General features: G+C 50.1%; 1 protein-coding gene, 1 long non-coding RNA gene and 1 pseudogene across 2 annotated transcripts in view; 1 reads left to right on the top strand and 2 right to left on the bottom strand.

Annotated features, from left to right (window-relative positions):
- Positions 1-181: 181 nt before the first annotated feature.
- The window catches only part of Lca5l (lebercilin LCA5 like), a 30,750-nt gene continuing 3,062 nt past the window's right edge, over positions 182-27,869 (bottom strand). The window contains exons 2-8 of the mRNA XM_063224527.1: positions 19,988-20,295; positions 14,547-15,061; positions 13,569-13,706; positions 5,303-5,387; positions 3,829-3,935; positions 3,263-3,380; positions 182-1,515 (exon numbers count right to left, since the gene is read on the bottom strand). Of these exons, the coding sequence (XP_063080597.1) occupies positions 782-1,515; positions 3,263-3,380; positions 3,829-3,935; positions 5,303-5,387; positions 13,569-13,706; positions 14,547-15,061; positions 19,988-20,285 (1,995 nt within the window). The 5' untranslated portion in view covers positions 20,286-20,295 and the 3' untranslated portion in view covers positions 182-781. The remainder of the gene's footprint in view (positions 1,516-3,262; positions 3,381-3,828; positions 3,936-5,302; positions 5,388-13,568; positions 13,707-14,546; positions 15,062-19,987; positions 20,296-27,869) is intronic.
- On the top strand, positions 1,242-5,218 carry LOC134470432 (uncharacterized). The gene is made up of 2 exons (XR_010039312.1): positions 1,242-1,360; positions 1,468-5,218. It is a non-coding gene; the product is annotated as an uncharacterized LOC134470432 (long non-coding RNA).
- Positions 21,533-23,144, bottom strand: LOC100712619 (coiled-coil domain-containing protein 22-like; annotated as a pseudogene).

A 27,869-nucleotide genomic window follows, 5' to 3' on the forward strand; every position in this document is an offset into this window, starting at 1 on the left:
CTAGGGATGAGCTGTTTGGGATCCTGCCAGGCTGCTGCCTCTGTAGCTTAGTCTCTAACCACCCGTTCTGGGAAGCCTGGGCCATTGCTGTAGGGCTTGGCAAGTCTGGAAGTAGATGCTTGTGGCCCCAATTTAAAATATGCCAAGGGTACAAATACATCAATTAGGACTGAGCAGCTAGTTCGAGTGAACGCTACATCATGTTTTTTTAAAACAAGATTAAGTGGGAAAAGGTTGTCACGGAGGGGTCATGCAATAAATCTCCATACAAAGATACCAGATCTTAGGGTGTCCATGAGGAAAGGCAGAGACAGTATAGGAGATGCCCAGTGCAGCTGAATAGGAGTAGCCTCAAAATCTGTGTTCATAAACCGAAGCTTGGTAATCATCGCACTTGTTTTTCCTATGCGAAGTGTCTTTGGATCCTGTGTTCTCCCTCCAAACTGCTTTCCGCATTTCGCAGTTCTAATCCCGCTGTTTGGCTGGCTGGCGCGATTTTACTTGCAGATACGTCCCTGGACTGTTCCCACGGAACCAAAGCCGTCTAAGAAATGGGTCTTACAAAAAACGTTAAATAATGCACGTGGCTCGCTTTTAGAAAAATGCTGCAAATTTGTATTTAAATGCCATCGCTGGCTAGCATACAACGGATTTTGACACTGGACTCTCCAAAGTCTAACATGAATTCCAGCGCACACCCTGACACACCCTCTCTTGCACGCGAGCGTCATACGGAAGAAGCAGGATGGCAGGCCGAGGTGCCTTAAGACATCGGTTATATTTAAGCGATTCGCTTTTCTTCCGCGGGTGGCGACGACCTGGCGGAGCTGCCCACGGTGGCCTTGGAGTCCCCAAAGGCGTTGCTGGCCGAGGCTCGGCCCGGGGGCGGCTGCGGTGGGGGCGCCTTCTTCAGGGCAGTGTCTGCGCCCCCCTCCGCCGGCCCGGGCGCAGCTCGGTCGGCTCTCAGCACGCAGCCGGCCCCGAAGAGCTCCTCCATCAGGCTGCTCTTGCGCTCCCGGAAGGCGGGGTCCTTGGCCTTGGTCCGGGCGGACTTCCCGAAGGAGGGTTCGTAGCCCCCGCCCGCCTCTGGCCTGGGAGCCCGGTGTGCGCCATGGTGGCCTGGGCCGTGGCCGCCGCACGCGGGGAGACCGTGGTGCAGGTTCTCCGTGGCCTCCGTGAAGGCGTACAGCTTCCGCTGCCTGCAGGGTGGCTTGGAGCTGCCTGGGGCCCCACGATCGCCATCGCGATCGCGATCTGAGCCCGCATGCGCCTCCGCCTCGGCCTCCGAGTCGCCCTGCGGGACGCCCCGCCTTGGCCTTTCCTGGCCGGCTGTGCCGCTGTCGTCCAGAGAGCTTGCGAGGTCCGGAGGGCCGCCGTGGGGCCCCCCTCTCTGGGAGAGCAGCTCGGGCTCCTGCAAAAGGGCTTTCTTTTCTAGGTCTTCCTTTTTCTCCTTTTGTCTCCCAGCAGCCTCCAGAACTGCGTGCGCGTCCAGATGTTCGTCTTCCTTTGATAAATCTGTGTTAAAGGAAAGGACGGTTCAGTGCCCTGCAAGGCTGCGAGCTAAAATCACAGCGGAGGCCAAAAGAGAAACGTGCGCCACACACAGAGGAGCGTGTGCTGCTAGCAGGCTGCGTACGTGGGCTGCGTGTTCCTCCAGTACCCCAAGTACGTGGGAGCCTGGAAACCAAAAGAAAACGCTATTCATAGTCAAAGATGTGCAGTTTGCCAACAAGTTGCTTATACGTTCTCAGCTTCACTAGCAGGATAGAGAGCCGGGAAGACAGCGAGGGTTTCCCCCGCTCCTTGGCGGATAATTCCCAGAGTTGATGAGAATATGGGGATGTGGCAGGTTTGGGCCCCTGCCCAGCCCCCACTGGGGACGCGTTTTAATTGCAGGAGCTTTTTGGGTGGCAGTGTGGTATAGGGTGCATCGAAATTTCAAGTGGACATACTTGGGCTCATGCCTCACCTCTGGGAACAAGCCTGCGGAAAGACAGAGGTGGGTGGAAGGATATGTACTGCAGCCTGGCTTAGGAACACTTGGTGGAACACTGAGACCTAAGTGTCTGTCAAAGGAGTAATGGTTCTGTAATCCCAGCACCGGGGAGGCTGAGGCAGGAGGATCACCGTGAGTTCAAGGCCAGCCTGGACCACATAGTGAGACCCTGTCTCAAAAAACAAACAAACCAACAGTAGTAGTTAAATAAAGTGTGGCCTTTGCGGTCCGTGGGAGTTCTGGGCATTGGTATAGAGTGGGGTGGGTAGTGTGAACTGAAGGGGAGGGTGTTCATAAGTACCCCAGGGCCGGATATTTTCTGGGTTTTTTTTTTGAGGGGGGTGGCTGAGTGTTGAGCTCAGGGCCTCCCCTGTGCTGGGCCAGTGCCTGCCCAGCGCAGAATGATTCACCCTTGTTTTCTGCCGACTCCCAGTGCCAGAGCAGTGCCTGACACAGTGCATGTGCAGAAAGAAGATTTCAAATGAGTAAGCTTGTAAGACAATGTCAATTACCCGGACGGAGTGAAAGTGGACACTTATACAGGCTGTGTGACCACTGGGAAACGCAGGCGGCCGCCAGGGTGCATGAGTCTGCGGCAGGCAGAGTGGCCTTCCACTCGGGGAAGTCTACCAAAGGGCTGTTATGTCAGCTCTCCTAGGCTCCCTGGTCCAGATGTGGCCTTCCAGGGCACCTCTCCAGCCTCATTTCCCTATCAGTCATCATCTACTCCTGGTCCAGAGGACAGACCCCCAGGGCTTTGCATCGAGCTACATCCCCAGCCTTTTAAAATTGTTAATTTTGATTCGTGGTGTCTCTGAATCAGTAAGTTGCCCAGACTGGGCTCAAACTTGGGACCCTTTCGGCTCTGCCGCCACACTGCTGGGATTGCAGGTGTGTGCCACCACGGCCACCTTGGTGCTCCTTTACTGTGATTCTATCAACTGCATATGATTTTGTTGTTGTTGCTTTGTTTTAGAGACTGGGTCTTGCTGTGTAGCTCAGGCTGGCCTTGAACTCAAGGAGATCCTCCTGCCTGAGCTTCCCGAGTGTTGGGATTACAGGCATGGCACACCATGCCCAGCTTTAAGTGTGATTTTATGCACATGTATACTAATTCACAATTTTAAAAAATCAACTAAGAAGGCAGGAGACATTTTTCAGAGTTTGAGAATAACCAAATGCGGGGCCTCACATGTGCTAGGTGAGCTCTGGCCCGCTGAGCTGTTTTCCCTGCCCCCTGGAGATGTTTAAGACTGCTATGATTACCTTTGAATTTTCTCTTGGAATCTTCTTGCTTTGGTAGGTTACTGACACAGTGTGGAATTTCAAGGTTTATTTCAGTTGATTTCTCTTTAGGATGAATGTTTCTTGTTATCTTTTTACCCTACAATTTAGAAAAGCAGCACAAATTGTAGCTTGTATTTTAGTCTAATGAACACAAACACTGTGTGTCAAATAGGTGATGGTCTATAGCTTTTTTTTTTTTTTTTTTTTGAGATAGGTTCTTACTATGCAGCTCGAACTGGCCCTGAGCTCACTTTGTAGTCCAGGCTGGCCTCAAACTTGCAATGATTCTCTTGTCTCAGCCTCCCAAATGCTGGGATTACAGGCATGAGCCACCCTGCTTGGCTTTAAAATATTATTTATTTATTTATTTATTTATTTTTGGTACTGGGGATCAAACTCACAACCTCAAGCTTTCCAGGCAGGTGCTTATGCCACTGAGCTAAATCCCTGCTGGGTTTTAGCTTGGGTTTCCAGGCAGGTGCTTATGCCACTGAGCTAAATCCCTGCCTTAGCTGGGTTACTATAAAGACCTCACGTTTCTGTACCTTAGTTGTCAAGGATGGCACATCTTCTGACTTCTGGGTTTCCTGGTGTCTCACGTTTATAAGTAACAAGCTTTTCCTGTCTGCTTGTACTGATTTTGTTGAAGAAACTGCCAAGTAAGTAGATTGCATGTGAGAATCATATTTTACATTTGGAAGCAATATGGATTTTAAACAAAATATTGCTGAAGTATGCAAAGTAATAAAATATACTATTTTCTTAATATTCAATATACATATAACATTTGTTGGTTTCCTTGCATTTCTTCTTCCTGCTATCTTCCTTGCTGCATCTTACTTTGGGTCACAACAGCTACGGGCACCCCTAGCGGAGTAGACTGGGGAGCTGGGATACAGTGGAACTGCTGTGGGAGGGCAAGGATGTTGCCCCCTGCAGGCGGTCTGTGGAGCTGCAGATGAGCCGTGGGGGCATCACGAGGGCTGCTTACAGTGTGCAAGCCAGGGGTGGGGAGTCCAGCCGGTCTGGGCATGAGGACCTCTCTGGGGTAATGTGGCTTCAAAGCGCTGGCAGTCACGTAGGTATAAGCAATGTCAAAACCCCACTGAATTGAAAAGCTACAGTGGATTTTGTTTTGTTTTTGAGGCAAGGTCTCACTGTGTAGTTCACGATGGTCTGGGACTCACTCTGTAGCCTGGGCTGGCCTTGAACTCTCAACAGTCCTCCTGCCTCAGCCTCCCAAATGCTGGAGTGACAGGCATGTATCACCATGCCTGGCTCATGGGCATCTTGTTAGGGTAAAGTATATCTAGAAAAAGTCTTTTCAAAAGCTGTGCCCTGATAGCAGATACAATTTTTTTTGTCTTTTTTGTTTTTTATCAGTACCAGGGATCGAACTCACGACTGCCTGCTTGCAAGGCAGGCGCTTATGCCGCTGAGCTAAATCCCCAGCCCCTAGCAGATATAATTTTTGATAGATATTTTGCTTCCAGCTGAAAAGTCATCCTGGCTTTCTACCTGTTGTAAGGACTTTAAAGACAGAACCAAATGGGAAAACAGGAAAGCATTTTCATTCCTTTGCAGGTCTTTCAGCAATTTCACCATTGCATCATCTTTCTAAGATCACATAATGCCTTTCAGTGCCTAATAAAATGTTTTTTAAAAAGCCCATCATTGGGGCTGGGGATTTAGCTCAGTGGCATAAGCACCTGCCTTGCAAGCAGGCAGTTGTGAGTTCGATTCCTGGTACCGATAAAAAGGAAAAAGACCAAAAAAAAAAAAAAAAAAAGCTCATCATTGACTGGGTATTGTGGCACCCAGGAGGCTGAGGCAGGAGGATTGCCTCAAGTTTGGGGCCATCCTGAGCAACATAGTCCAAGACCATCCTGAGCTACATAGTGAAAACCTGTCTCAAAAACCCAAAATAAAATAAAATATCCATTACTTTGGCTATATACATTAAGCAAATATGACTGGGTACTTAAAAATAGATTTTGAGCAAAAGGAGTAAAAACATACCTTTTGGGTAATCTTCTAGTTCCCGTATATTTCTCAGTATTCGATTAGTATAGATGTTTTTTATTTCAAGCTCACGCTCCTTTTCCTAAAAAAGAATAATGAGATTGATTTTTCTATTAATATTTACTTTTATTCACCCTGATTTCTTTCAGAAAATAATTTAAGCCAGCTCAGTCTATGCGATCTGCAGGTCCCAGAAGGAACAGAAGCAGTGTGCCTTGTCCCTGTGCCTCTTTCCAGACACCGAACAGTGTTGGCTTTGACAGAGTGATGCATCTTGGCAATGGGAACAAGGCTCTGCATGCCAGCTCTTTTCACAGCCTTCTCTCTGTCCTGTCCTGCTCTGTGCCCTCACCAGAGTGGCCACGGATGATATGAGCTGCTGAGGGAAGAGGCCCATGGTGTGGCAGGAGGCCACCAAGTGCCACTGGCTGGTTCACACCAGACGGCGCGGGATGTGACGGGCACCGGCCACCGGTGGGGAGAAGGGTGTGTGGAGGGGAGCGGGGGACAGACGCGCAGGGAGACGGGGTGACGACACCTCCAGGGCGGCCTTGGACTAGAGTGGACCAGGACAGAATCTGTGTCTTCCTGGGAATGGGGCTTTGGGGAAGCCAAGCGCGGTCATAGAGGACAGAGAATGTGACGTCTGTCTGTGACCTCAGCCGGACAGTGCAGGTCTGTTCTCGTCTTAATTGTAAAGTTAGTAAAGTTAGTTTCTGGCCACTCTACAACTGCACACAACACGAGAACAGGAATCTTCTCTAGAATTTATGATTCCAGAATCAGTAGTGGTAGGTTCCACCTGCCCCATTGTCCTTCCTCATTGTGGTCACTTAGCCTGGGGACCAGAGATGCTCCGGCTGCCGGCCACGTGCCCTGTGTGAGGTTGAAGAGGAGGGGGAGCGTATATAACTATAATGAGTGTTTTTTCTCTCACATTGCTTAAGAAACAGAGATTTCAGTGTTTTTTGGCGGGGGAGGGATTTTGATTTTCTGGGAAGTCCAGTTCCATCTGGATGCTGTGGGTCGGGCAGCTGCAGGTCGGGGGCAGCGAGGGGAAGCAGGCTGCCTGCTGAGGTCGAAGCGGGCACCCACATTGCAGAGCTGGGCCCAAACCCTGCAGGACCCTTGTGTGGCTGCGATCCACCAACTAATCACGGGAATGAGGAAGCCACTGTGTAGCCTGAAGGTTCATGGAATCCCCATGAGAAGCCCTCAGGAAAGCTGCTCCTGAGCTCAAAGTGAGTCCAGTCACAGTCCAGCGAGGCACAGTGGCACACACCTGAGGAACTGTTGCGGGAAGAACTGGGTCAGCCGAACCCAGGAGCTCAGGAGAAAGGAAATTTTATGCATACCAGTGGACCCCAGAGGAGTACTCTCCGGTCAGAGGCGTGGATTCTAGAGAGCTTGTCTCCTTTACAAGGTGGCAAACAGAAGTCGCAGGAATGGGGTAAGTGAGCATAGCTGCACACAGCAAAGTTGTTTTCAGCACTGTCACAGAGGTTTCAGGTTGATGACGACTCCTGACTCAGCTGAGTTCAGTGGCAGAGGACAGAACACCTGCAGCTCTACTGAAGACAATGGCTGCACTTAGGTCATGGTTCCCACTGCAGTCCCAGTACTCTGGGAGGCTGAGGCAGGAGGACGGCAAGGTGGAACCTACGCTGGGCAATTTAGTGAGACCTTCTCTCACAGTGAAGAGTAAAAAGCCAGCTGGGGATGTGGCTCAGTGCACAAGCCTTGAGTTCAATCCCCAGCACCCCCCCAAGAGAAAATTCCTGGGAGACACCCCATTAGCAAGGCTGCACCACCTCATCCGGGAGCTGCAGGAGGCCGGTGGCCTGGGTCTTCTTATTGTAACCCATTTCCTTGGAAATGGGCCTGCAGCGACTTTGGTAAGGAGCTTGCGCCCAGACGGTAACGGCGGCCGTTAGCGTGGCCCACCGTTGTTTCCTGAAGCTGCTGCAATGCTGTTTTTCCTCCAGCACCTTGGGACCCCACCTCGGGAGGTGACATCTATGTCCTGGACTGCCCAGGCCCGTGCAATGGGCAGAGAGGATGCTGTGTGACAGCTAGGGTGAGATCACAAAGAGCCGTGGGGCTGCTTTCCGCCTGGTGCTGGCTTTTGTCTCAGTCTCTATTTCTATCTCCCATCTCCATCTCCTCCTGTACCTTCCTCTCCATTTCCACCTCCATCTGTTGTGGTCAGGATTTACAAGCAAAACATTTTAATACAGGGTGCATGATTTATAGGATTATCTTATAATAGTCACCCAAAGGGTCAAATACAAGAGTGCAGGAGATTGCCCCACACACCGAGACCCAAAGAATTCAGCCGAGTGCCTGGGTCCCATGGCCACGTCCTGCATCAGTCCACCTTTAGGCTTGGAGCCCATGGCAGTGTTTCATGCAAGTCTGTTTCATGGGATCTGTGCTGGGAAGGCCTTAAGGTCACTGGTGGAAGCTAGAAAATCTACACCAGCAGGGTGAAGGAGCTGTGCCAGCAGCGGAGGGAGCTGCACCGGAGCCAGGAAGTGATGCTCAAGGTAAGGACCAGGGCTCCACCAGAGAACGATGCTCAGCAATGGTCAGGACCTGAGCTCCTCCAGTGATCACAGCCGAGTTCATATCAGGAAAGCCAGGGTGAGAAGCTCCCCCAGGGGAATCAACAGCACACCCTGTTCCCCTCCAGTTCTCCTTCAGATGCTGCTGGCAACAATCCTCCAGTGGGCCCTCCACACCCAGCACTACCCTCCACCTCCGCCTCCATCTCCGCCTCCGTCTCTGCCTATCTCTGCCTGCACCTTCATCTCCACCTCTATCTCCACTCCCACCTCCACCTTCATTTCCACTTCTTTCTCTACTTCCACCCGTGTTTTACTCTCTGGACTGCCTTGGCCCATGTAATGAGACAGAGACAATGCTGGGTGGCAGCACCGTGAGGTCATAAAGGGCACTGTGACTTCTTCCTGCCTGGCACTTGCTGCTCTCTGTCTGACTCTGTCTCCACCTCCACATCCCCTTCATTCTGGCCCTGGAAACCCAGCGATGGAGCTGTGAGGGTGCTCACACCTCACAGAGATTCAATGGTAGGCTTCCTGCCAGAGATCCAGCTACGCCCTCAGCTCTTGCTGCAGATGGAGTGGGACACCAGATAACTCCGGCTTCCAGCCTGTGAGCACCCCGCTGGGCGGTCCTCAGCAAGCCCTGCCTAGATTGTAAATTCACAAACAGAATTGATGTCGGTTCTTTAGTTACTTAAATTTGAGAGTCACGTGTAATGGAGCGCATGGCGGTACGGCCCAGGTTCTGACACAGCTGTGGGAGTCCTGTCCCTCCCCACAGGGTCTCTGCCAGGGCTGTGCACAGAAGGAGGGCAGGCACACCAGACCGAGGTGGGGTTTGTCCTGGACACCGGGGAGCAGCAGGTGACAGGCATGGGAAATGACCAAGTCATGAGAAATGGCCAAAGTGATTGTCTTAAGTCATTTTGGGCAACTTAGTCTCTTTTTCTTCTTTTAAATCAGATTTTATTGGTACACTGTAGGTACACATGAGGTCTCATTCATGTAGAGAACTTATACTTGTACGTGATGGAACTTCTGTCCTTTTCTCCCCATTCCTCTCCCTCCCTCAACTGCATCTTCTCCCCATTCAGGAAACACTTCCATATTTTCCTTTTGTAAACTTTCCCCTTCTTTCCTTTCCTTCTCCCTTGTTCCCCTCCCCATCTGAACGTTTTCTTCCTATTTCACAGTATCTATTATACCCCATGGTCCTTATGTGCACTTATGATTTCTGACACTAGAAAAACAAAAGGGGTATTTACACGTTCACGTCCGATTTATTTCACCTCAGAGTATAGTTTCGAGGGGCACCCATTTACCTAGAAATATTGCAAGCCCATCCTCCTCTACGGCAGAGTGGTACAGCACATTTAAAAAGCCATCTCTTTACCGTTCACCAGGTTGCGGGGGGTGGGCGGTTTCCAAGATCTGGCTGTTACTGCCTAATGTAGTCTGTTGGGTCTCATGCTCATCTCTTTGTTCAGGGAGGTTTTCTCAGTATCCTGGCTCAGCGAGGGGAACCTGTTAGAGCTCCCGACGACAGAACAGCCCCTGTGGTGCTCGTGCCGCAGGCCCACTGCCGTGGTCCCGGGTCATCGTCTAGCTCTGTGCTGCCTCCTACACGGCAGTCAGGCTCATTCCACGGCTTTCCATTCTTCCATTTTTAGAGCAACATAGTTTGTGGACACGGATCTTCTTTCCCGGGATATTAAACTGGATCAGCCATTTGTCTGTCTTCCCCCTCTCCCTTCTCCCCTTTCCCCTTCCCTTTGTCCCTCTTTCTTCACCCTCTCCCCACCTCCAGTACTAGGAATGGAGCCCAGCAGCTTTGTACTATCTGTAGTCCCAGTCCTTAAAAAGTGTTTTTATTTTTTTTGAGACGTTCTCTCTGTCAGTTGTCCAGACTGGACTGGAACCTGCCATCCTCCTGCCTCAGCCTCCCAGAGTGCTGGGATCACTGGCCTGAGCACCACGCCCAGGCTTTTCTTTTCTCTCACTCTGGTGGTGGTCACGTATGATGGGTGGGGACAGAGACTGGACTTCTTCTTCTTCTTCTTCTTCTTCTTTTCTCTCTCTCTCTCGTTTTTTCTATTGTTTTGGTCTGTCTTTTTGAGACAGTGTCTCACTATGCAATTCAGGCTGGCCTTGAGCTCACTTTGCAGCCCAAGTTGATCTTAAACTCCCAACAATCCACCTGCCTCAGTCTCCTGAGTGCTGGGATTACAGGCGTGAGCCACCACGCCCGGCTCTTGTTTATTTTTTATTTTGAGATGAGTTCTTGCTAAGGCAGTAAGTTGCACAGGCTGGGCACCAATTTGCAATCTTCCTGCCGCAGCCTCCCAGAGCGCTAGAATTACAGGTGTTTGCCACTGTGCCTAGCTTCAGCCCAGCCTTTTTATTTTTAAATCTATTTCTACTTTTTCTTGAATACATAAAATATATAATTTTCTGACTTTTTTCCTTTTGAAAATGGAAATATAAGAAGTGTAAAAAGTTAGAGAGCATATGAGGGTAACCGTGAGCCCATGTGGTGGCTCGGCTGATGAGCTGCTCACGACCCTACTGTTTCCCTCCGCACACCCAGCCCCCTGGTCCTCTCCACCCTGGATTAGTCCAGCGGATCCAGGTATCACAGCGTAATCTACTGCACTTGTGTATTTCAGTATGAGCAGCTGAGCCTTTTCAAATCTAACCACAATGTCATCATTCTGCTCCCTCAGATCAGTAATAAACCTAGATGCCATCAAGTACCCAGTTTGTTTCAACTTTTTTCCCCAAGTGTCCTACAATATTTTTTTAATTTTTTTTTTTTTGTCTTTTTCATTTTTATCGGTACCAGGGATCGAACTCACGACCGCCTGCTTGCAAGGCAGGTGCTTATGCCGCTGAGCTAAACCCCCAGCCCCTCCTACAATATTTTTAAAGCTGGTTTGAACTGGGACCCGAATGAGATCCAAACCATTGTGATGCGTGCAGAAATTTCTCAGTATTGTTTAACTGTAGGTTCCCACACCATCTATTCTTCCCCACTTTGCTGTTTGTGGTAGAGCCTGCTCTTAGCCTTGTGGAGTCCCCCTCCCTCTGCTGCGGCTGACTGCGTTCCCACAGTGTGGTCATCCCCCGCCCCTTCTGTCCCTGCTCTGTCTGTCCATGCTCTGATAAATCAGCTGTTAGGCGCGGGGCACAGCCAGAGTTAGGCTGCTTTGGCATGGAACTCCAAGGGGGAGGTGTGCAGAGCCCTTGGGAAGGGCCACCTCTTGCTTGCTGTTTTGTGGGGTTGCTAGCATCTTAGGACCATTGACTGGAGCGCGGAATTCATCAGGCACCCTAAAATAGTGAGCTGAGTCATTCCTCCTCATCAGCTGGAGCGCTTTCACAAGGAGGCTAGAACTTCTTGTACAATATGGTGAGTCTAGAGAAAGCTTCACACAGAAAAAGTAAAAATACGTGTCTGTTTATTTCTCTGTAAGTTTTCAAAATAGCGTACTGTTCCCCCAGTGGTGTGCCGGAGCCCCCCAAAGGGGGAATCACTGATGCGTTTTGTTTATTAAGTGTCACTGTGAACTCTCAGACCTGGTGCATAAGTTGCAGTCTGTGACAAAAAAAATCGTGAATTCATACTTTTGCTTCGAATCAAAATTGGGATTATAGAATTTTTATTTACTTCTGTATTTTCTTTCTTCTATCTCCTAAGTCCCAGTTCTCAATGACTAACATTATTCACCGTGTTATATGGTACATACGCACATATCAGTGTTAAAATAATAGTATCCCGACTACCACCACCAAAAGCAGTAAACTAACGATAGTTTAAGGTTGTATGTGCATATGTGAAGATATTTTTGTCCTGGCCTTGTATGTCACTGACATAGATGATAATGTGTTTTCAGTCACTTGGAATGGTTTCTTTCTTTTTTTGTCTTTTGAGACAGGGTCTCACTGTGCAGTTCAGGCTGGCCTTGAGTTCACTTTGTAGTCCAGGCTGGTCTCAAACTCAAAACAGTCCTCCTGCCTCAGCCTCATGAGTGCTGAGATTACGGTGTGGGCCACTAGGCCCAGCTTGGAACAGTTTCTTTGACATTACACCACCAGCTGAATACGTAGTTGAGTCTGTGGGTTTCTTTACTTGGGATTTTTGGTACAGCCTTTCAGTTCTTTACATTTAGCTCTGCCTTATAATTATTGACTTCAAAGTCACATCAAGCAAGAAGAGACTTAAGAAATCTAGGTTCTGGGACTGTCCCTCTTACCTTATTTCCCCCTTTTCTGTGGCTGTCTTGATTTTTAAAAATGTAAGTTGGGTAATTTGTATTGCTACCCCCTTCCTAGATGGCAGCGCACTTCTCTCCCCTCCCTGTTCTCACCAGCACAGCCTGAGACGATTCTATACGGTTCATGAAGGTTCCTCATTCTTATTTGGCTTGTGTTTTTGGTGCAGGGCTTTCAAACCCGGCCTCTCCCACAGGCCAGGCACTGCGCTGCGCCTTGGCTGCCCTGTCTCTCTTTCTGGAAGCACAGGAATGCACGCTATAGAAGCTCATTCACCTTTCTTTTTACAAAGTCAGTTTTGAGGGATTTCTGATTGCTGGGAGTGCTGGGGCAGAACCCAGGGTCTCTCACAGTGAGACCAGGCAGTGCCGTCATTCCAGCCTCCCACAATTTTTAAAACACCTATTTCTGCAATCTTGTTATCTTTGTGGCTAAACTGAAATCTTAGTAGATACAGAATTTTGTATCTTTAGGAATGACACTGGGTATTAAGCATATCTGCTGGCAGAAATCTGTTTTTAGCATATTTAGCTCTGCACACAGGGCTATTTACAGGGCTAAGGAAACAGAAGCGTTTTAAAATTTCCTGACTGTGTCTCCTGTATCTTGGCCCTTGGATCTCAGACCCTCTCTCCTCTCAGACTTCTAAGCTGCTTGTGTTGCCATGCTAACTTTCTGGCACATTTCTTCTCGGTTTCCTGAAACTCTAGGGAGGGTTTCCATCTGCCTCCCGGTCCTCCCTGCCCCGGACCGCAGCGGTCTGATCCCGAGACTCCCTGGAAACCAAGTTCCCTGCTCATCCCAGAAAAGTTGGAATTTTTTGTCTCAAGAATCAAGCTGAAGATTTATTAGTTGAGATTTGAAAGTGCTCGTTTCTCACTTGTCATAGACAGCCTTCCCAAAGTGTTGGAAATTTTAGAAAAGTTTTCTTTCTGAGACAGACTCTCACCATGTAACCCAGGCTGGCTTCAGGGCAACCCTCATGTCTCTGCCTCCTCAGTGCTGGGGTGACAGGTGGGTGCCACCGCACCTTGCTTAAAAGGTAACTCTGAAAACCTATTCGTCGTGAGACTTTAAATTGGGGGCCATTAAAATTTGCCCTTATCCTCCCTTCGGCAGCACATATGCTAAAATTTGCCCTTGACATTACAATATGTTAGTTTTTTGTGTAAAATCATATTTAGAATTACATTAAAATCTGAACAACGCATCACGTTAGCGTGATGAAATAAAAATGATACCAAGAAGCCTCATGGACGAAGAGAGCTTTAATTTTTCTGGGGTATGGTGCGTGGTCCTCTCCCAAGGGCCACGGTCCCTCTCTCTGCGCATGCTCCCAGGGAGATAGCCGCGGACCCGGCCACACCCATGTGCTGCTGTCCCGGGCTGGGCCAGCACTACCGGCTCACATGTGGCTTTCAAAGTACCTTGAGTTTCTGCTGCAGGCGCCTGACCTCCACTTGCAGGGTATTCGTGGCCATCTGAGCTGCCTGCGTCTTGCGGTTCTCGGCCGCCAGCTGCCGGGTGAAGGTGCGCGCGTTGAGCCTCAGCTGCCTCTCCAGGCTCTGCAAACAGGAGCCAGAGTCAGGGTGGCTGGTTGGCCCCAGGCCACAGGGGCACAGCCTCGCGGGGCAGAGCGGATCTTGGAGAAGGGCAGAACTGCGGTGCAGTGTTAGAGAATGGTTCATCTACAGGATACGTTTTTTTACTTTGTTTTTACATTCTCTGAAATTTGATAAAAACAAAAAACCCCCCTAAAAACCCAAAATGTCTTTGAACACCATCCTTAAGATAGATAAGTAGCCAGGCATGGTGGCACATGTCTGTCATTCTAGTACTCGGGAGGCTGAGGCAGGAGGATCCTTGCAAGTTCAAGACCAACCTGGGCTACAAAGTGAGCTCGAGACCAGCCTGAAATGCACAGTGAAACCCTGTCTCAGAAAGAAAAATAAAATCAATCAATGTCACAGTTGAACCGAAAGCTTGGTGGTTCTGCCCTGTGAACTGCCCTCTCTCTGCAGGTTCTCAAGCACCAGTGCGGACCCTGGTGGCCAGGGCTCCCCTGGAACGGACACTGAGAGTCGTGAGGGGCCGCCCTGCTGACCTTGCCAAGGGACTGTGGGGTAGTCATCCCAGCCCAGACACTGCCTGATGCCACTCACCTGCCTTGCAGTGAACGGTCGGCTCTGGACTTAGACAGAAAGCTTGGCCCAGAGGATTGCCCCCTCACACAAGGGGTGATGAAAACCAGGGTGTGTGCTCCTGTTTTAATCAGCGGGGACAGCAAAGATGCTGCGCCCAGCCGAGGGCTTCACCATGCTGTGTTACAGGGTGTGGGGGGCCCTATTGCGTGTCCTCCACAGTGTCTAGCGGACCCTCAGTGTGTCTGTGCCCTGGATACACACCTGTATCTTCTTGTCATTCGCCTCCATTTTCGCCATCAGTGCGGACAGTTTGTGGGTCAGTTCTTCCCTCTCTGCGAGGTTTTTGTCTTCCGAGAGCTTCTGCAGCACCTGCAGGGCATCCTTGGTCTTCAGCAGTTCACCGTCAGTCTCCCTGAGCTTCCTAGAGACCGTTCTTTCCTTCTCCTGGGATTTCCTGAGCAGCTGCCGCAGGTTTTTCACTTCATTCTGATGCTTAATCATGATCTGCGGCAAATTGCTTTGCGAGTTCTCGTACTTCCCTATGGCCTTCAGGTGTCTAAACTGCAGCTGTTTCAGAAACTGGTTTTCGAGGATGATGGCTTCTAGTTTGCGGTGGATGTCCGCCAGCTCATTTTTCAGCTCTTTAATCTTGTGCATCCGTGCCGAGAGCACCCGGTGGGCCATGGCGTCTCTCCTGTGCGCCACCAGGCTGAGCTGAGAGTGCAGGCACGGTGCCATCCAGGGCTGCTTCTTCCCCACCGAGGCTTCCTTCTGACCTGCACGGGCAGACAGCCAGCGGTTACTGGTGACACAGACAGACGTGCACATACACACACTTGCTCAAACCCCTGTACACTCACACACGTGTGAATGTGGAGTGTAAATGGGATGGGAAAGGACAGAGATTGAGTGAGTCCCGCACGCTAGACTGGGTCTTTGATACACGGTACCTCATTAACCCGCTTCTGCAGGGTCAGCTGTGGTCTGATTTCAGGCGGGAGGTTTAAGTCATCTGTCCAGGGTTGCATAGCTTTGCAGTGACACAGGATAAAACCAGGTCTTCATTGGCTTGCACTTAGATTCCTCTTATAAAATGCTACTGAAAGCCAGGACATGCCTGTACTCCCAGCATTTGGGAGGCTGAGGCAGGAGGATTGTTATGAGTTTGAGACCAGCCTGGTCTCAAAGTGAGCTCAAGGTCAATGTGAACGGCATAGTGAGACCTTGTCTCAAAAAGACCAAAAATAAAACCAAAAAAACAAAAACAAAAACCCCAGGAGACTGCAACTGCTAACATGGACAGTGCTTCTCCTAGGTCAGTCACTGAGCTGGACGCTTTGTATCGTGGGTCTGATAGCTCTTTCTGGTGCCAGGAGAGCATAGTGTGAGGATCTCCTGTTAAAAATCACCCTTAGAGGAGCTGGGGAGACAGTTCCTGCACATGTGCCTGCCCCCCGGTGAGCATGAGGTGGTGAGTTCAATCCCCAGTACCAAAAAAAAAAAAAAAAAAAAAAAAAACCAAACCAAACCAAACCAAAAAAACACCCTTAGAAAGATAGTAGATGCTTTAAAACATGAATGAATATGAATAGATATGTCCCACATCCATAAACTTGACGCCAATTATTTTCTTTGTTCCTTTGGACACCAGCTATTGGAGTATATTCATTCATGTGTTTTATTTTATTTCTTTATTTAAAGACAGGTTCTCACCTTGTAGTTCAGGAGGCTGACCTCAAACTCACTTCGAGGTTCAGGATGGCCTCGAACTCACAGTGACCCTGCCTCAGCCTCCCAAGTGCTGGGATGACAGGCGTGCACCACGATGCCCAGCTTATTCATTGCATTTTAAGCAAAAAATATCTGAAGAATATCATACTCAGCCTTAAGTTTTTCTCATTGAATTTGAGTTGTAAAAGTAAGTGTAACGTCACTGTGCTGTCAGGCTCATTTTAAGTGAAACACACTGATCCGCATGGATGTCCCTTGTTCTGGGCGCACAGCCAGACATGTGCTTTGGTCTGTGTGCTTTCACTTGAGGAATATGTACAGGTCTGTGTGCCTCTGCCTGCAGTGATGTCCAGGTGCATGTGTACATGTTAGTATACTAGATTTGAGAAAGGTAGATTGAAACTGGGCTCTAAAATACGTAGTCTGGCAAAGTCAGATTGATTCCTGGTACCAAAGGGAAAAAAATAATAAAATAAAACCTCCAGCCTGGCTGTCACACTGGAGAGAGACGCATACTTTGTGTCTGATGTCCCTGGCATCCTGACCTTTGGTGACGGCCCACGTGTGCACACATGGCCCAAAACGTGGCTCAGTGCACTGGGCTCCACAGTGGAGGCAGCGACCCACAGAAAGCAGGCGTGCATGGGAAGAAGCCGGGAGTCCTGATCTCGGAGACCTCCAGGGTTCTCAGTGCCAGCAGTTTCCTGGGACCCCTGCCGGGAGGCTGTGGATGGCTCTGGCTGCCTGGAGGCCAGGTGTGTTATCACATCTGGAAGTCCCGGACCAGGGCATCGTGCGTCAGCTGATACGTGACCGGACCCAGCACCTTGGGATGTCTTACACCCCGACAGTCTGGCTCTGAGACTAGGAGGACAATACTGGGGGGATTCCAAGGGCAGTGGAGACCCATGTCCCCTTGCGTGGGTGACGGCAGAGCAGGGACAGCAGGAGAGAGTGACCAGGGACCAAATACTGTGGCATCTGCTGGGAGGCGCGGTGTGCGTGGAGCTGCATAGATTCCATGAGACGGGGATGTGAAGGACCAAGGGTCTGTCCCAAAGGTCTTGTGTAATCTCTGCCCCACTCCCCAGCCTCCACATCCTTCAGGGCCCAGCCGTGCCTGAGATGGATTCCTGACTCCCCTCCCGGGGGCAGGACAGGACAAGTGGCTCTGTTTGCTCTGGAAAGGTAAAGATGCCACTGGCACTGGGGGACACAGGACAAGTCTGAGCTGTCCAGGGGGTGCAGGTGGTGCTTGTGTAATAGGAAGGTAATGGGCAATGGGGCTGGGGTTAACCCTAACAGCCAGCCTGTACCAGGAATTTATAGTTTCCATCTCACTTTACGCAGGGAGGCAGAGTCAGCTGACCAATCGGACTGCACTTAAATGCCTAACGCTCAAACTACCGAGGCCAAAGCCTTGCTCAGATTAGTTCCCCACAAATGCACCCAGTGAGCTGCGGTTCTGACTCAACGAAAGCACACTGCAAGTTCCATCCCCCCACAGCGAGGCGGCTCCCAGCTTTACCCCAGCCTGGTCCCCTCTAGAACGCTTGTGGTCACCTCTGGTTTTCTTGGGCCCAGCTCCTTCCTTCTGGCTTCCTTCCTGGCCTCCTTTCCTGGCCCCTGTTGCTTTGGTGTCACTGGCCTGCTGTCCTCTCTCTCTCTGTCCTCACTTTGGTTCTGTGGGTTGTGTTCCCCAGCTAGGCACTGGCCGGGACACCCCCTCTGCTGGGCTCCACTTTCTTTCCTCTTAAAAGAGAGAGAAGCCCAAGTCCTCCATCTCCAGGAGAAGGAAGAGGCTGAGAAGAAGGACCAGTCTGTCCTCTGCAGTGTCCCTGTCCCCTGTTAGAGAAGCTGTCGCTGCCACCTCTGCCTAGCCAAGGACTGCAGGGCAGAAGGCTCCCCAGTGGCTGTTAGCCTCAGTGGCCCTCGCCTGTGCTGCCTCTGTCTTGGCAAAACACCTAAAGAGCCAGTTTCTAATGGGCAGTGAAGGGAGCCGAAAACATCCCAAGTACACTTCCTCCAAAAGGAGGGAGCAGCGCTAGAGAAAGGAGCTGCAGAAACACGTTAACTGGCTGTCTCCAGGGACGGAATCAGCCACTGGCCCGGCTGGCTCAGAAACCCGCTGAGCTCAAGTCCTCCTTCATCCTCTCGTCTTTTTTCTAGAAACAGTTCTGTAAAGTTTGCTCTCATTGATTTTCTAAAGTGGGATTCACAGGAATCTGCTGTTGCCGCTGCTCTCTGGTGACTCTGGGGTCTACACTGCAGCTGTGACCCAGTGTGACCATCCCGGAGGTGGGAGGCTCCGTTACCACGTTGGGGAGCTGAGCAGAAACATCCCCGAGTGCAGTTCACGCCTCCTGAGGCTGGCAGGGGACTCGCTGTTTGGGCAACACAGCTGCGTGGGAACAGAGAGGGTAAGAAACTAAGAAACGCTGCCCGGGACGCCTCGTCATTCCGGGACAGCAGGGAGAGCTCCGTCTAGGACCTGTTTAAAGCCAGGTCCGAGGCCAGCCAATGCTCGCTCTCCTGGGCCCCAGGCTGCTGGGGAGTGAGCCACTGAATGACTCGGTTGCTCTGACTTATGTTTATTATTTTTTGGTACCAGGAATGAACTCAGGACCTTGTACTTGCCAGGCAGGTGCTGTGCCTAGTGAGATAAATCCCCGGCCTTGAAGATGTGTCTTGCATAAGGAGCTTGGAAGAATTGTCAGGAATCAGTTTTCAAAAGTTAAATTATCGGGCTTTGGATTTAGCTCAGCGGCATAAGTGCCTGCCTTGCAAGCAGGCAGTCGTGAGTTTGATCCCTGGTACCAATAAAAATGAAAAAGACAAAAAAAAAAGTTAAATTATAAGGCACTCAAAGCTCAAAATGCAGTTTGTGTCTTGGGGAGATGGTTTTATAAGTGCCAGCTGCCTCCTTCAATAATCTTATACAGGCTTAGAACTGATGTAAAATGTGGCTTATAGATGGATGACCTTAGGCAGGTGGTTCCAGACTTTTTTTATTTTGAGAGAGAGAGAGAGAGAAAATGAGAGAAAGTGAGAAGAGAATCTTGCTATGTGGCCCAAGCTAGTCTTGAATTCCTGAGTTTAAGAAATCCTCCTGCCTCAGCCTCAGCCTTCCAAGAAGCTGGGACAATAGGTATGCACAAGTACACCTGGCCCTCAGCATTTTTTGTTTTATTTTATGGAGATCTATCTGTTTGTCTGTCTGTCTATCCCTATCTATGTATCTATCATTTCATAGTTTTCCCAGTAGGGTCTAAAACAGCACCCTTTAATCAAAAAATATTGTTGTGGTGAAATATGTAACTATTCACACTGAGTAAAATAAATGAAGGTCAGTCTCAGGTCAATTCAAATCAGGGCCCCTATGCCCCACTTCAGTGTTGTGCACTCTTGGGACCCAGCAGGAGGCTGCTGTGCTGAGGTAAGCTCCTGACCCTGGTCCTCTCCATGGGGTCACGGGGTCACACTCATCCTCGCCTGAGCCACCCCTCATCTCTAAAAAAGGAGCTTTTGACCTTTTGAGAATCTGGCAACAGCTGTGGGTCTTTTCCCCTAGAAAAGTTCACAAATGCACAGAGACAGAACTTTTAAAAAACATGCCAGGTGTGAGATGCACCTGTGATACCAGCACTCAGGAGGCCGACGCAGGGGGATTGCTGCAGGTTCAAGGGCTGCCTGGGCCACATAGTGAGACCCTGTCTCAAAAAAAAAAAAAAAAAAAAAATCAAATCAATAAAAGAAAGGCATTAAACTTCAGGAGGCCTCAGGCTGGTATATTGGAAGAAGCCTGCCCAGGAGGTAAGGAGGGGGGCGTGGGATCTAGGCATCTCAGCATGGCACAGAGGGTCCTGCGCCACCTGGAGTGGGGATGCTGGACTCGAAGTCCACCCTCCTGGGCAGTCAATGCAGGTGTCTGCAGACCTGGCCGCGGAGCCTCCGGGCCCTGTGCCTCTTACCCTTAGGCTGGGCAACCTTGCTCGCGTGGAACCTCCTCTTATCTCTGGCCACCCTTGGCTCTAGGTAGCTCCTGTTGGTGGCCAGGTCGGAGCACAGGGACACAAAGTCCTCTGAGTAGTCGCAGTTGGAGTGCAGGCTGCCACAGGAGCACTGGGAGCGGCTGTAGTCCACGCTGCCGCTGGATGGCCTACTGCTGGTGGGCAGGTTGCCTGCACCCTGGCCGTTCCTGCCGGTCTCCAAGGCCACCCTGGCCAAGGGCTCATCCGAGTGGGGTTTTGTAGTATCGGCCACAGACATAGCAAGCAACCTGTCAAGAGAAAATAGTCTTTTAGTCAATGGTGGTGGCACACAGCCTCTAGTGCCAGCACTCGGGAGGCTGAGGCAGGAGGATCACCTGGCTGCATATTGAGTGTAAGGCCAGTCTGGACCACATAGCAAAGACCCTGTCACAAACAACCAAACCAATAAAAAAAAAATCCCAAAAATATTTTTAAAGGAGTTTGTGTTTCTTAAAAAATTTTTTTATTCCCCCCACTGCTAAATTTGACTGGCTAAAAATAAATAAATAAATAAATAATAAATAAAAAAATTTTTTTATTAGTCCTTGTTTGCAATACGCAGTGATCACATTCCTTGTGGGCAGCTGGTGCTGTCTATAACACAGCCCTACCTCCCTCCCCCTCTCTCCATCAGCTCTTGGTTCCCTTCTCATTCACAGAAGATCCGTTTCCCCATGTTCTATTACAGAAAGTATTTCTGAATTTCCAGCTGCTGTGCGGTATTACCTTTTTTCTAACTATAATAGTCAACAAGGAAGGAGAAGTGACACATTGTAATTGTCCTGAAGCATTTTCTGGAGGAATTGCAGTTTGGTTTTCAAACTTTGGTAAATAGTCAGGAGGAAAAACAAGATAAAAATAGGTGCACGCCTGCAATCCCAGCACTCAGGAGGCTGAGGCAGGGTGATTCTCGAGAGTTCAGGGCCAGCCTGGGCTCCATAGTGAGACCTGGTCTCAAATAAAAAAAAAAAAAAAGTCATATTGAATTGCAACACAGCAACAATTTATGAATTAGTGAATTGTGTTCTCCTTTCTAAAGGCCAGTTATGGGGAACATGTTTGTGAAGTTGACACACTGTATTTGAGATGTGGGACACTTTCACAGGCTTTTGAAGTTAGACACAGAATCAATATAACTGATTCCCCAGTTTTAGAGCCCTCAAATTCTAAAACCAAAAGAAGTGATGGGCTTCTCTGTCGGAGAAGTGATTCAAGCAATGCATGTGTGTGTTCGTAAGCAGCTCACCCAGGGGCTGGGATTTCTGTGAAAGAAATCCACCGTGAAGAAAATGACATTTCTTTAAGGAAGAGAAGCCCTTCAGCTATACTAAAAAACTTTTTTTTCAGAAAAGCCCCTCCTTTTTTTGGGATCCAAGTCCCCGATCCCCAGTGCCCTCTCCGATGGCCTGCTGCCACTTCTGCCTTCTGGACCATCTCCCCAGATTGGGACGGGGCAGGTGTGTGTGTGTGTGTGTGTGTGTGTGTGTGTGTGTGTGAGGTGGGAGGATCTGGGTCTCAGCCTCAGTGGGAGGAGCTGGGTGGCCAACAGAACAGCAGGCACAAGCCCCGCCTCCAACGGGGACCCCTCCGAGCCCCGCCCAAGGGGCCAGCATTCTCCCGGTGGAGGGCTCTGCGCTCCTCAAGCGTCCTCTGCAGGTTGCTGAGGTCTTCATGCTCATCTCCGTGTGGGTCTGCTCCTCCGGGTCCCGACCTCCCTCAGACAGTGCCGGTGTCCGCAGTGGTCTGGAAGCACTGGCCGCAGTCCTCGCTCAGGGCAGCTGGACACTCGGGGGCCTCCTGATAGCAGCGCCAGGAAGGTTCCAGCTTCCTGCCGGCCTGAGGCTTCCCGAGATGGCGGGATTCAGCCAGAAGCGGACCCGGTGGTTTTCCCTGGGCACTGCTGCCCACCACAAGCTGCAGCTGGGCAAGGCTGGCGCCCGTCAGGCAGCAGCTCCACTGCGCGGCTCTTGGCACTCAGGGCCTGTTCCTGCTCTGCAGGGCTTGGCTCACTCTGCCGAGTCTCCCCCTGCGCGAGGCTGATTCCCAGTGTCTTCGTGTGGGCTTCAGCATCCTCCACGCTGCTGTTCACGCCCTCCGGCTGCTGCGGCAGGGACTTCTGTTCTCAGCTGCATGCACGTCCTGTTCAGGACGCCAAGAGGTGGCTGGCACATCTGTCACCTGAGCTGCCTGGGCCTGGGGCTTCAGATGGAAGGTGATGGAAGGTCTCCGAATGCGTGAAGTGGGAGTCCTTGGGGGGCATTCGTCCTGGCCCGGCACCCCAGGCCTGCAGCAGCTCTCCCAGGTTTCGGGCTTGTGTGCAAGCCCCTGCTGGACCCCAGCTCTGGAGCAAGTGCTTGGCCAGCTGCTTCTGCAGCCGCTGCCGTGGAGCTTGGGGGTGGTCCTGAGTGGAAAGGTGGGGCACCCTGGCGAGCCAGTCCTCGTCCCCCTGGCGGTCCCAGCCCAGGTGCAGGCTCAGCTGCATGGCATGGTTTTCAAGGAGTGAAGCCACTCTCCCAGCAGGCCCCGACACCTGCACAGGGACTGGAGCAGCAGGGACTGCCTGGAACCCCCGAGGCTCTCCTCTGGAGCTCAGCTCAGGCAAGACCACCCTGCTGGCATGGAAAGGGTGCTGGAGGGTCGAGCCCTGGAGGTGCTGCATTAGGGGTGCAAAGGAGAGGTGGGACCCAGAGAAGGGCCATCTGGTCTTGCATTTGGCTCCCAGTGACCCAGAAGAGAACAGCCAAGTGACATGCGGGCTGACTGCATCCTAGGAGGGGTAGGTGGGCGACTGCTCAGCCGGGAAGACAAGCAAGTCCCGGAGGTCTGGTCCACTGTGGTAGAGAAAGTTCTGATAGCCAAGCTCCAAGTGGGGGGGGGGGAGGTTCATGCAGACCTGAGCCAGGCTCCTGACCAGGCGGAACCAGGCAGACACGGCAATGGGCAGCAGAAGGCAAAGGCCAGAGCCCACCACAGGGTGGATCACACGCAGGCAGCGGGCCACAGCTCAGGGGTGAAGGCATATGGGTCTGCACAGCTGGGGGGCTGCCGTGCCGGCCTGCCACAAGGAATGGGTAAGGATTCCATCTGCCTCCTCCATGGTGAAGCTGAATCCGGATCGAGGTCTGGGGCCAGGACGGGATCTGAGGAAGTGGGTGCAGTTGTTGGGTGCTGTACTGGAAAACTTTTTTTTTATTGGTACCAGGGATCGAACTCACAACTGCCTGCTTGCAAGACAGATGCTTATGCCGCTGAGCTAAATCCCCAGCCCCATGTACTGAAAAACTTACAAATCCTGGATTTGGAAAAAAATCAGTACAAAGCTTCTGTCTAATATTATAGGTTTAACTATCAAGGTAAAAAATTAAAATTTGGGGGCTGGGGATTTAGCTCAGCAGCATAAGCGCCTGCCTTGCAAGCGCACGGTCATGAGTTCGATCACTGGTACCGATAAAAAAAAAAAAAGTATTTGGGGGCTGAGTCATAGTAGAGTGGACTTCAAAGAAATATATTTAGTGGCTCTGATGAAAATAAAATTTGATGGTGTGACACCAATTTCTAATCAGGGATGCAGGACAGCACATGCTTGAAGATCCTTTAGAGTAAAGGCTGCCTGGATATTTAACTTAATTAAGACCCACATACTTCTTTGAGCAATATTTATCTCAAGTTAAGTATAATTTAAAGTAACTTAAACACAGTACTGTATTCTTTGTAGATCAGAAATCTTCTAGCTCACTGAATTATTCCCCAAAGCAACTCTCATGGCTTGCTTCAAGTCTGGTTAAAATAATGCCCACCTCCACCGGGAGGTCCCAAGATCTCTGCAACCCTCGGGGCCTCGGCAGCTGCTGAGGAGCCTCTGCCTGTGGCCAGGGCCTGCTGAAGGGTCACCACTGCTGTCATCCAACAACCAGAGAGAGACTTCTGTGCAGGCCACGTTGGCTGCAGGTCACAGGGCCACAGCGATCTTGCAGAAAAAATGGAACAAGTAGAGTTGTATGCTAGAGAAACCGCTTAGTGCTTTCAGGTTAACAGGTGCATCCAGGGTACTCAAGTTTGAAGTAAGTTTAATACCATGTTTTCTCTATCTTCAGTCCATTAATTGTAATCCAATCATGACCTTATCAAAGTGCTTTACTGAGGAGTGGTCATTTTCTTCTTCCTTTTCTTTCTTTCTGTGCATGGTGCTGGGACTTGAACCCAGGGCCTCTGCACTGAGCTACATCCCGGCCCCTTTTAATTTTTAATTTTGAGACAAGGTCTCACTAACTTGCTAAGTTGTTCAGGATGAGCTTTAAACTGATGATCCTCCTGCTTCAGCCTCCCAGTCTCATGTCTATGCAGCTATGGATGATAAACTCAGCTAGATCTTTGGAGGGTGGTTTAGAATCACAAATGGTCCCTGGCCTCCAGTGGTTCCACTTGTAGTCTTCTGGCTGTAGGATGGTGTGTATGAGATACACATTCAGCATAACCTGGATTTTGAATTTCCATCCTTCCCTGGGCTGGTGACACACAGTGTGACACAGTGCCCTGACACCGAGCTGCCAGCTAAAGCACCCAGCCTGCCAAGCAATCCTGGCATAAGCAAAAGGAATCCTAGAGTGTATGGGCTCACTAGTGACTTTTTTCTGATTCAAGTATTCTATAAAACTGTATGATAGATTCAATCCTTTGTTATCAAAGAGGCTTTTGCATTAGAGGATTTTGCCTGTATCAGTCAGGTTTCCTGGGACTGGGTAAAATGCTTGCTATGTGTAACGTTCTTCACTGATTAATGGGTTAATTAAGAGGTCAGTCAAAGAACGTTTAGTTGGTACCCACGAGGCACTGGGTTATGAAGGCGCATGTCTGCTTCTGGACTTCAAAAGCAGCAGCCAGGAATGATGCATCAGTGTCTCCTGCAGTCAGCTTGCTTGCTCTTACGGTACCCAGTCAGGGCCTCCTCTAGTTTATGGGTTCATTTTGGCAGTGTTTACACTTTGAGCCATCAGTGTAGACACTGTAAAGCTGTCTATTTCATTCACCCGAAGCATAATTTTACTACCTCTCTATCATTACAGGTTTCATATTTATTGCTGTTATGACTCAGGAATACAATCCACTGTGATAAACATAGCTCTAAAGGAAAAAATTTGACCTGGTAGATCAAGGTGGCCCTGCACTCATATGTAGCCCAGGTGGGTCTTGAGCTTGCAGCAATTCTCCTGCCTCAGCCTCTTGAATGCTAGGATTACAGGTGTGCGCCCAATGCTCAGCTAACTATAGAATAAGAAATAAACTGGGCTGGGGATTTAGCTCGGCAGCATAAGCACCTGCGTTGCAAGCATGTGGTTGTGAGTTCGATCCCCGGTACCAATAAAAAAAAAAAAAAAAAAAAAAGCAGGCTGTGGACCAAGGTGAACCTCTGTGTCATTTAAATGCTACATTCCAGGGGCTGGGGATTTAGCTCAGCGGTATAAGTGCCTGCATTGCAAGTGCACAACCATGAGTTTAAACCCCGGTAATGATACTACACTCCAGCCTATTCTGCTTTTGCAATCAGGTAGCCAGAGAAAGACGCTAAGACGTTTCAGAACGGGATATTTAGTACCTTCTCTGCTCCACGTTCTCTAAGATGCCTGTAGAGCTCTCTATGTTGGGTGCACAGTGTCCTTCACACTGTGGTATTTATGGAGTTTCCAGGGCAGTATTTTTTGACATGTTTTGGTGTCTTTTTAAAGAAAGAATGTATTTCAAAAAACCTAAATTAATATGACAAAAAGAAAGCGTTACCATCTAGCAGCAAAACATATTTACGCAAGCGCAGAGGTTGCGAGCCCGTAAGAGTTTACTCTGTACTCCTAGGGCCTTCCCTGCATCTGCTACTGCCGGTTCGTTGGGAAATTCTTGAATCACCCACTGGTGATGCTGAAGTAAGATTCAAAGGAGTCACACGGAAGTCAGCAAGGGGCCCCAAGGTGGCGCCAGGGAGCTCTCTCTGCCAAGGGCAGGAGAATTCGGGGGTCACCGACATAGATGAAAGAGGAGTCCGACTCACTGAATAAAACCGAGCTCCGCGAGTCCATCCTGATAGGAGTGAACAAGTGAGAAAAGCGAGAGGAGAAGGAAAAACGGAAACAAACTTCTGCACATCAGAGGGGCAGAAGGGAAGGGAGGAGGAAGGGAAAAGATCAAGATGGATACAAATTCCTTACGATGAATGTGGTCACTTTCTTAAAAAGAAGGAAGGAAAGAAAATGAATCAGTGAGAAGAGAAAACGTATGGATAAACCAGTAAATGCACTGGCGTGGTGGAAATAAAGGAATAAACAAAGGTGGTCTCGGTGGACGTGACCTGCACGGGTGTAAGCTGGAAAGGAGCAGGCTTTGCCGAGTATCACACGACTCTTCTCCAAACACCGATCAAACACAAAGACAGAACGGGAGACTCTGGAGGAAGCTGCGGACCCCGCTGGAGCAGAGCCTCAAGGCCACGTCCCCCAGCAGCAGCGTGAGCTCGGCAGGAAACAGCAGCCAGACCTGAGGGGAGCCGGGAGCCCCCCTGAAAACACCAGCTCCTGAACCCACAGGAACGCTCGGGGGCCTTAGCTTGCAAATGTAGCCAAGTTTAGCAGCACCTGAGGGCCTTTCCGACACTGTTCCTTATACTTTATGTGCTTTGAAGTTTCTGTGTCCGATCTGCTCCAGAAATCTGCTCACTCTGCGTGCTGACAGCGGTTAAGAGTCAACACTGATTAAGAATGGAGTACAGAAGAGGATGTGAGGCGAGATCTTGGAGTTCTCCTCCCAACTCTGCCAAGGAGCCGGCTTGCTGGCCTCGACTGAGTAAGGCAAGAAGTTAGCGGGTTTCTCAGTGATGTCCAAGGTCCAGTCCAGTCCAAAGCCACAAGGGACTCCATCCATCCATCTGTCACTCTGACTCTAGCAAAGTTTCACGCTTTACTGGATAACATGAGTGTTCAACCTCTACAGGGTTAGGGACTAGCTATGTGGGCGTTGGTCATTTAACAATTTTATACACTTCACTTACTTTTGACCATAAGCTTGAATTTTTAGCAGACCACACTGTTAATCAGCGCCTGTATGAGGGGCTGTGTCTCTCTGCTGCCACCACCTGGTGGAAAGTGAAATGCCCTGCTCTTGGTAAATGAAAAATTAGAGGCGGGTTCTAGGAAGGACTACAATCAGGATGGAGGGACTTATCTTTAGCTTCCTGCCACATTAAAAAAAAAAACAAAAAACAAAAAACACTTTGCGTTTACCTGATTTCTTTTTACTAGAACTTTCCTTATATCTCAACAAAATTGCACTAAGACATCTGAGGTCCATTATGTTACGTGGTAGATGTTCGTTTCATTCATTCATTCTGCACACTGGAGTGCTTTACCGTTCACGTCCAAGAGCCCTGGGAGGCGCAGGGAAATCATGGTGAGCCGCACGAAGCTCTCTGTCCTGGAGACGCCTATCTGTTGGTAACATGCTCATCACAACAGTGACTGATCTGAGTGTTTGGATCTGGGCCGGACAGTCTCATGGGAAGCTATCTCTGCAGAGGTGCTATCCAGCAGAAATAAGCGGGCAGCAGTACTGGGCAGGAAGGAAAGCAGGGACAGGAGGAAATAACATGACAGAGCCAGGGTGCAAGACACCCATGTGACTGAGGCTGTGACAAGAGCCAGTGGTTGCAGATGGCCGAATGGAGGTGTACTAGTTGGATCTGGAAGGTCCACAAAGCCCTCAGTCACCCGCTCGTGGCTATAGACAAGGGGTGGAACCTTTAAGAGATGGGGCTAGTGGGAGTAGTTTAGGTTTTGGGGGG

Source organism: Cavia porcellus, unplaced genomic scaffold (assembly GCF_034190915.1).
Source record: "Cavia porcellus strain 051 isolate PalLab524CR breed Dunkin Hartley unplaced genomic scaffold, mCavPor4.1 scaffold_15, whole genome shotgun sequence".
Classification (NCBI taxonomy): Eukaryota; Metazoa; Chordata; class Mammalia; order Rodentia; family Caviidae; genus Cavia; species Cavia porcellus.